This window comes from Ostreococcus tauri (assembly GCF_000214015.3).
Source record: "Ostreococcus tauri WGS project CAID00000000 data, contig chromosome 09, whole genome shotgun sequence".
NCBI classification, from domain to species: Eukaryota; Viridiplantae; Chlorophyta; class Mamiellophyceae; order Mamiellales; family Bathycoccaceae; genus Ostreococcus; species Ostreococcus tauri.
Window position 1 is genome coordinate 503,934 of NC_014434.2, and position 8,127 is coordinate 512,060.

General features: G+C 60.3%; 6 protein-coding genes across 6 annotated transcripts; 2 read left to right on the forward strand and 4 right to left on the reverse strand.

The window, feature by feature from the left end:
- Positions 1–909, reverse strand: OT_ostta09g03290 (unnamed product; the record flags this gene model as incomplete). Its single annotated transcript, XM_022983399.1, has 2 exons — positions 1–751; positions 811–909. Coding segments are annotated over 2 exons (850 nt in total), but the record flags the coding sequence as incomplete, so codon positions are not given.
- Positions 910–1,261: 352 nt separating this feature from the next.
- On the forward strand, positions 1,262–2,272 carry OT_ostta09g03300 (Major facilitator superfamily domain, general substrate transporter; the record flags this gene model as incomplete). Its single annotated transcript, XM_003081269.2, has 1 exon — positions 1,262–2,272. The coding sequence occupies one exon, from the start codon at positions 1,262–1,264 to the stop codon at positions 2,270–2,272; it is 1,011 nt and encodes a 336-aa protein (XP_003081317.2).
- A 25-nt stretch (positions 2,273–2,297) lies between these two features.
- Positions 2,298–2,711, reverse strand: OT_ostta09g03310 (unnamed product; the record flags this gene model as incomplete). Its single annotated transcript, XM_022983400.1, has 1 exon — positions 2,298–2,711. The coding sequence occupies one exon, from the start codon at positions 2,709–2,711 to the stop codon at positions 2,298–2,300; it is 414 nt and encodes a 137-aa protein (XP_022839669.1).
- Positions 2,712–2,958: 247 nt separating this feature from the next.
- OT_ostta09g03320 (Acyl-CoA N-acyltransferase) lies at positions 2,959–4,059 on the forward strand (the record flags this gene model as incomplete). The annotated part of the gene is made up of 1 exon (XM_022983401.1): positions 2,959–4,059. The coding sequence occupies one exon, from the start codon at positions 2,959–2,961 to the stop codon at positions 4,057–4,059; it is 1,101 nt and encodes a 366-aa protein (XP_022839670.1).
- Positions 4,060–4,095: 36 nt separating this feature from the next.
- Positions 4,096–5,328, reverse strand: OT_ostta09g03330 (unnamed product; the record flags this gene model as incomplete). Its single annotated transcript, XM_022983402.1, has 1 exon — positions 4,096–5,328. One exon carries the CDS (start codon positions 5,326–5,328, stop codon positions 4,096–4,098), a length of 1,233 nt encoding a protein of 410 aa, XP_022839671.1.
- A 123-nt stretch (positions 5,329–5,451) lies between these two features.
- OT_ostta09g03340 (Endoribonuclease L-PSP/chorismate mutase-like) lies at positions 5,452–7,614 on the reverse strand (the record flags this gene model as incomplete). The annotated part of the gene is made up of 1 exon (XM_003081271.1): positions 5,452–7,614. The coding sequence occupies one exon, from the start codon at positions 7,612–7,614 to the stop codon at positions 5,452–5,454; it is 2,163 nt and encodes a 720-aa protein (XP_003081319.1).
- Positions 7,615–8,127: the final 513 nt, after the last annotated feature.

Consider the following 8,127-nt stretch of genomic DNA (forward strand, 5'->3'; position numbering starts at 1 on the left):
CTGGTGCCGTTGCTTGCGCAGAGGCAGACCAACACAAACACGCCTTCCAATACTTACGCACGATGCGAGACGCGAGTTCAGGTGTGGAATCGGATAATCCTTGAACGAATATCTTCGTAAGCCGGTGCCTGAATTCCAAAAAAGTTCCAGACTGGCCATCCGCCGATTGAAAATCGGCGTCGATCGGCTGCGCCTCGCGCGGCGAGGTTAATTTGAATTCTTTGGCCGCACGACGCAGAAATCTAACCGCGTTCTCGCCGCTCAAACAGAGCTTCTCACCAGTATATTTGTGTATCCAAGACGTTCCCTTTCCTTTGTGGCTTCGTTTGAATTTTTCTAATTGAAATTCAAGAACGAACGCGACGCGAGCGCACTCTCGTTGGTTTAATCGGTCGTACGTTTGTGACCACGCAAGCACATCATCGAGAGGCGCTCCTTTCGGGAACAAAATCTTTGCATCGAACACCTGCGTATCTCTAGCAAAATGTACATGCGGAGGATACGTCGCCGATCGCTCGTCCGTCGCGCGATCGTCTTTCATGGCCGTTACTCGCTTCGAATCAATGCGCTCAGGTGCCGCCGCGTGAGCAAGTTTCCGTCGCTTGTAGTTCTGCACTGCACGATCGCAACAATCCACACACGTCTGTACGTAGTCGTCTTTAAACTTGTCCTGCGCGAGCATCTTCGTGCAGTTCAGACAGCAAGAAGATCCGTCATCGCCCACCGTTCGCTTCGCCTTCGCTACAGTCGTCTGCGTCGTCCGAGAAAGACCGATTAGTATCAACACGATTTCGTTCACCATCGACGTACCGGAAGTCCTCGCTCATCGCGCCGCGCCGCGTTCGATACCGCGTCCTGTTTCTTTTTCTTACTACTCGTGAAGCCAGATCCTTTCTTCTTCCGCGGCATTGTTGACGATGCCGACGCCGCCGCTTTCTGCGCGTCTCACAATGACGTTCGGCGTCTCGATTTAAGTGTCATCGCATCATCGCGCCACCGATCGATCCCCGCGCGGGCGCATTCTCGATCGATCCGCGCGTTGCGGTCGCAAAACGCATCACCACGCGACGTTCTTCGTCATTCCTCGACGTTCCGCGCGCTCGGAACGCGCGATCGCGGCGTAACAACGACGCGCGCGCGTGTCGACACCAATCGCCACTTCCGAGAAAAGTCGACACATCGATCGTCAGACGCCGACGCGCCGACGCGATGCTCGTCGCGACGCGCCGACGCGCGGAAATCGTGAACAGAATCTCGAGTGATGAAGCCGTTGTGGATCGGGAGTGGGTTCGTGCAGTCGTTGGCGTATCCGAATTTCGTGGCGTTGATCAGCCGGAACGTGCGAGATGAGCGAAGAGGAAGCGTGTTGACGGTGTGGGTGATGGCGTCGCCGGTGGGGGACATCGTCGGTTTGTCCATCGCGCGCGCGGTGTTGGAGCGATACGGCGATGATAACTGGCCGGTGGTGATGTTCGTCGCGGCGGCGTTCGTGGTGATTAATTTAGCGATATTCTTAGTGTTCGTGCGCGAACCGAAGGAGGACACGGTGGGGACGTCTGGCGAGGACGCGGAGTCGACGGCGCTGTTGGGATCGAGCGAGGACGACTCGGCGAGCTTTTTCGAGATCGCGAGACGGGTGTGGATAGTTCCGGGCGTCGTCGACTTTTGTTGCTCCGTCATGGCGCTCAAGGTGGTGATCACGTCGATGCTTTTCTGGACACCGTATTATGTCGACGACGTCTATCCCACGCAGAAGAAGTACTCCATAGTCTCCACGCAGCTCTTTGATTTGGCCCTCATACTCGGCATCGGAAGCACGGCACTGATGAATCGGGTGTTCAATCGATGGATCGCAGTGTTCTTAGTGTCCCTCGCCGTCGGTTTAGCGCCCTTGTTCGCACTACCGTACGCGCACGTCTTGGGATGGACCGTCGCGTACATCTTCGCGGTGGGATTCTTCGTGGGCCCGCCCGCCGCCCTCCTCGCGAGTACGATGAGTAGCGATCTAGGTGAGCGCGCCGAGGCACGCACGGGTATGCGCAGTATTGTCGGCGTCATCTCTGGTTTCGTCGACTCCGCAGGCGCCGTGGGAAGCGGCGTGGGTCAAATCCTCGTCGGCGCCGTCGCTCAGTCCGGGGGATGGCACTCCGTGTTCTCCATGCTCTGTGTATTCGTCGTTTTGGGCATGCTCAGCCTCACGCGAGTTGCGAGGATGGAACACATCGAGCTCTCGACACGAGCGTCGAAGCGCATAGATCGCGAATTGATTTAGTTTCTAGCGTAGAATCATAACAACCTCATTCCTCCGTCGACTCGCCCGCTCTTTCCCTGCGTCTTCGCTCCCTTCTATTCATACCACCATCCCCCTCCGTCTCCATCGCCGCTCGCTGACTCGGCGTCAGCTTCTTACCTCGCACCCGCTGCGCCTGTTGCAATCGCGCGTTCCCCTTATTCGCCTCGATCACCCGCGCCTGTCGATCCTCCTCCGCGCGCGCGTCCGACTCCGCCTTTCTATCCAAAGCCTCTCTCAGGGCGACGTATCCCATCCCACCCGTGATGACGAGCAACAGCGCGGTGGCCACGGCGAAGGCGACACCGGCCACCGGGTCGGGCGCGGCGTCGACGGCGGTGCGCACCGCGTCGACGTCGTCGACGGCGCGCGCGACGTGCGCACCGCGAGAACGATGCGAAGTCGCACCGGATAAACCCATCGTGCGCGTCGCGCGCGGGGAAGATCGACGCGACGCTCGGGCGAGTCGAGGCGTAGATTTCGCTCGAGCGCTTGCGCGCGTTCGGGCTCGCGCGGAAGCGCGCGCGCAGAGCGACGCGGTCATCGCGATGCGTCGTGAAATAAAGCGCGCGCGCGCGACGCACTCGTTCCGCACTCGTCCGCGCGCGGGCGATCGACGATGACGCGCGTGACGACGCGCGGGCGTTGAGAATAATATCAACGATCGAATGCGCGACGATGGAACGATGAAAGCGCGTCGGAGCGCGCGGGAGCGCGCGGTGAAGAGAAAAGAGTCGGAATCTCGACGAGGCAGCGCGTCGACGTCTCGCAGACGACCGCGCGCGCGTCGATCGCTCGGCGGACGGAACAGAACGATATCCACGGCGTCACCCGATCTGACGCCGGAGTTTTTTCGTATCGTCGACGCGGAGGCGCTTGCAGAGGAGGAGGATGCGTGTGGCGTCCCGGAGCGCGCGCGCGTCGGACGCGCGAGCGACGACGAAGACGTGTGCGCGTCTTTGATCGGTGTTTTCGACGACGTGAGCGCGGAAACTTTACGGTTGATGACGGTGGCGAAATTGAGGCGCCGGAGGAGCGATCCGGTGAGCGTCGTGCGGTTGTACGCGAGACGGTCGGCGAGGAGACGGCGGAGTGAGCTGAGGCGGTCGGCGGCGAAAACGGAGAGCGTCGGTGCGACACCCGCGGCGGTGGTGACGGTTGCGGACGATGAGGTGATGGTCGATGCGCCGTCGCCGACGATGGAGGCGAACGTGGATGACGGCGCGCGTGAGGGTGGTGGTTTGTACGGGTTGTTGCTTCGGGCGGCGGCGGACGAACGCGCGGGCGTCGAGAAGTCACTTCCTTCGACGCACACGCTTGAGGAAGTGCGCGGAGACGCGATGGCGAGTGATGACTTAGTTACGATGTCTCGCGAGTTTGAACGCGAGGACGCTCGAGTAGGATCGCTCGTGCGCGGATTGGGCGGCGGCGTAGCGCACGTGCTACGGAACGAACTTGGCGAGGCGTTGGGATACACGCTGACGTACGAGAATCGAGCGCCGGAGTGGGATGAAACTCGAGCGGTGACGCTCCCGCCTCGACTGGCACACGTCTTCATCCGGGAAGAGCACAGAGGCCGCGGTCTCGGAACGGGACTCGTGGCACGATGGGTGAAGACATTCGCCCTGCGATGCGCCTTTTTCGCCGTCGACTCCCCTAACGAGTCCATGGCGCGAACGCTCCGTCGCGTCAACACTGCACTCGCGACGACACATTCGGGACACGGTGCGTCCAGTGTACATTACATTTCTTTGCACGCGCAGTCGTGAGGGGCCGAGAGGCGCCTCATCGCTGGATCCGTGCTACTAGTTCAGCAATGCGTGCGAGCCAGAGCGCGCCGCAGCTATGTATTTGCCATGTGCTTTACTGCGCTCGACGTCGTACCCGCCGACGAGCTTCGCACGTAATCGATCGGGAAGTTTGAGCGACGCGTCCACGTCAGCCTTCGTCGCCGGTCGTCCAAGTAAATACTCCATGTGTTCTCGTCGCACACCGTTTTCGAGCACGTCTCTCGTCTCGACACCGCTCTCGTAGTTCTCCCACATCACGCGGTCTTGAAGCTCTGCCGACATCGCGCTCAATACCGCGCGACAGATCTCTAACTGCGTGTACGTCTCCGCGGCTTTCTGTTCGATCTCGCTCGCGTCGCATCCCTCGATGTCGTCAAAGTATACGCCACAATCGCGCGCGAGGTTGAAAATTTCTCCTGTGACGTCGTTTTGCAATGCGAGCTTCGCGTGAATCTCATCGACGAGTTCGGCGTCGACGACACGGCGTGTCAAGCTATCTTCGGCGATGACGCCGGCGACGCCCTCTCGTAAACCGCGCTGAATGATCTCGAGATTAGCGATACGCATCTCCAATCCTCTTGCGTGTCTCTCCTGCGACTCCATCTTCCTCAGCAATGGATCAGCCTCACCTTGAAGTCCTTGATAGGACTCAAGATCGGCCTTAAACTTATCGGGTTTCCATGCGGACTCGTACTTCACTTTACCGGGGACGTACCCGTTATCTTCCTCATCCAACTTTCTCGGTGTCCACACGCGTGGATTCTTCCCGACGCTTCCTGCGCGAGTCCCAAGTGCCCGAGCGCTCTCTATCAAAACGTCCCCTAGCGCCTCCACGCATGCTTCCATCGAAGGATTCAATGGATCGAGCGTCAAAGCGCCGTCGATGACCTCGATCGTGTCGTCTCCCGCGTCTACGTGACCAAATCGTAACTGCACCGCGCATCCGTCCCGCAACGCTCCGAACTGTCTCTGCGTCGACTCCCTCGCGTCCGTCACCGTTCGAAGCGCGGGTGCGATCGTGCGATCAAACCGAACGCCGCGAACGTCCACCATCGCGTGATCGCACGCGCGCGACACCCTTCCGTCGCCGATTCGGAGCAATCGAAGGACACGTCCAACGTCTCCGGTGGTCGAGCGAATTATTTTCTTCGTCTTCGTCTCGTCGATGCGAAATACGATCGTGCGCGTCGGCGTCGAGGCGTCGAGCGTGTTCGCGAACATGACACGAACGTCGTACGCGTCGCTCATCCCTCGCGACGTCGCGTTCGAGCGCGCGCGTGACTCTCGGAGCGCGGTGTTTCGTGTATTCGATTATTTGACCGAAAGTGAGCGTTTTGTGCGTTACACCTGAGCTTCGAGGTTCGGCTGAGGCTACGGGCACTGGGCGTACGCCTCCAAGACGAACGAAGCGCCAAAGTCTCGGTCGACGCCGCAGGCGACGACGGGGACGATGATACATCGGGGTTTAGAGCAATCGATGCCGGAAACGAGCGTTCGGACGGCGTCGTCGACTGCTCGAGCGATGTCCTCGTCCTCTGCGCGATGGTAGAGTCGACACGAGATTAGGCGCTCTGGCGTGAGAAACGCCTCATGAAGACGTTCTCTGACGTGGTCGAGCACGGAGGTGACGGCGACGTCGCGATATCCTACGATGGTGCATCGCATGAAACACCTTGGCCGGTACACACTAGAGGACGCGACGTCGGAGAGGTCGGGAAGGATCGATGAAGCACCTGCTCGCGATTCCTTCCGAAGCACATCGACGTCGTCTTCGTCTTCGATGATCGACGAATGCGAGACTGGACCCTCGTCGACAAGTAAAATCGGCTCGATCTCGCCGATCGCACCCTTTGGAAGATCCGTCACGACCAGCTGCGTGACGAGTGGTCGCCAAGAGAACACGCGATCGCTTGAATCAACTTCGCGCGAAAAAGACTCAAACATGACGTTCGCCGGATGCGCCGACGCGCCAGCCGCCGCATACTCGTCCTCGTACTTTGCGTTCGTGTAAAGTGTTACCGCCAAAGATCGCGCGCCGAGAGGTGCGCCCGTGATGTCGGCGACCGCGACCGCGCTGCGCATTGCGCGCTCGAGCTGCGGAACGATTCCTGGCACCAAATCCAGCGTCGTCGGTTCCATGCCGATTTGACCAGCTACGTACGCTAAACCGTCCACAGAAATCGATTGCCCGTACGGGCCGATGCACGCGGGCGCCCAGGATGAGATCGATTGCACGTGCAAAGAATTTCTTGGACCCACGTGCGCATTTACGAAAACGCAGTCTATTTGTACCTTCGAACCCGAAGAGAGACACGTGGCGACGCACGCGCGAGCGCTCGGTTCAATCGAGGGCATGTACTTGGAATACACCGCATTCACCTTTGCAAACTGACTCATGTCGTCGAGATACACATGGGTCATCGCAATTTTCTTGAACGTGGTTGACACGGGCATATTTCTGACGAGCTCCCCCATGCACTGAAAAATTGCCTCTGCGCACGTCTCGTGCGTCGCGTCGCGTCCGTCCATCGGCCTCGCCGAACATGAGACGTTCGCGACTGAACCCCTTTCTATCGTTACGTATCGCACGAGGCACGACGCACTTTCGAAGACGACCTGCCCCTCCGAGTGCTCGTCCCTCTCGATGAAGTCCATTTGCATCTGCTCCTTTTCCTCTTCCTCAACGTCCAAGCAGTCGTCATCGTTCACCCAAATCACCCTTCCAGGCGGAATCACCTCACCATCTGGCGTTTCTTTCAACACCACGTCGTATTTATCCACCACTAAGTGCGCGGTGGGCGCGAACGGATCCTCGCTCGTCGTAACCGTTCGCGTCTCCGTCAACTCCAATCGTCCGCGCTTAAACAGCGGACAATCCACCACCAACGTCTCAAACTCCCCACCCTCTCCCGCGCAGTGCGAGCCGTACATATCCTCCGCCCTGATCAAGTCCCCAGTCGCCTCGACGACAGACATCCCGAGATGTTTCCTCGGATCTAATCCCATCGCCGCCGTCTTCACCAACCGCGCGTCCACCTTCTCCTCCGCGCACCGTCTCAAAATCTCTCGCTGCTCCACGCGCCACAGCGGCGCGAGAGACGTCAACCCTAAATCCGCGCACACCGATTCCACTCGCAATCGTTGATAATCACTCAAGATCGCCCCAGAGCACACCGCGTTCGTCTCCGGCTTCGCTCGTTTCACCGCGCGTAACAGCGTCCGCAAGTCCTCCACCTCATCCCTCACATCCGACCGCGCGTACGTCCGCGTGATCGTCACCGAACCTCCACGCATGCGTCTACGAAACACATCCACGCCCGCGCACGCCGCCAGCGCGTCGACGCACTCGTGCGCGACGGTTTGAAAGCAGTGCGAGTCCAATTCGTGCGCGTCATCGTCATACGGTCGCACGTTCGCCAACGCCACGACCTCGCACTCCGCGCGCGCCGCGAGCGTCATCGCGGCCAGAGTTCCATCCTTCCCGCCGCTCACGAGGGCGACGACGCGGAACCGCTTCGGCGTCGGCGTCGCCATCGGGCGTCGCGCGGCGCGAAGTGCGTTGGTTTCGTGTGGGCGAACAGTCTCACGCCCAAAACACACACACACAGTGTCACACACACATCGGTGTCACATGGGCTTCACACACACCGAATACGTGCACACACAGTGTCACACACACATCGGTGTCACATGGGCTTCACACACACCGAATACGTGCACACACAGTGTCACACACACATCGGCGTCACATGGGCTTCACACACACCGAATACGCACACGACGCCCCATCCGTGGATCGACGACCGCGTCGTCCCCGGCGTCGGCGTCCCCGGCGTCGACGACGTCACCGCAGACCTCGCGCGCGGACGCCTCGGACGATGGCGACGACGACGACGACGCCTCGAACGCCGGGCGCGATCGCGCGCGCGCGACGGACGCGCGGGCGACGGATGGATGACGTCGACGACACCCGCCGAAGGGTCGTCGCGCGCGACCGCGCGATCGCGCGCGCGACGCCGGCGATCGCGCGAACGGCGACGCGGACGA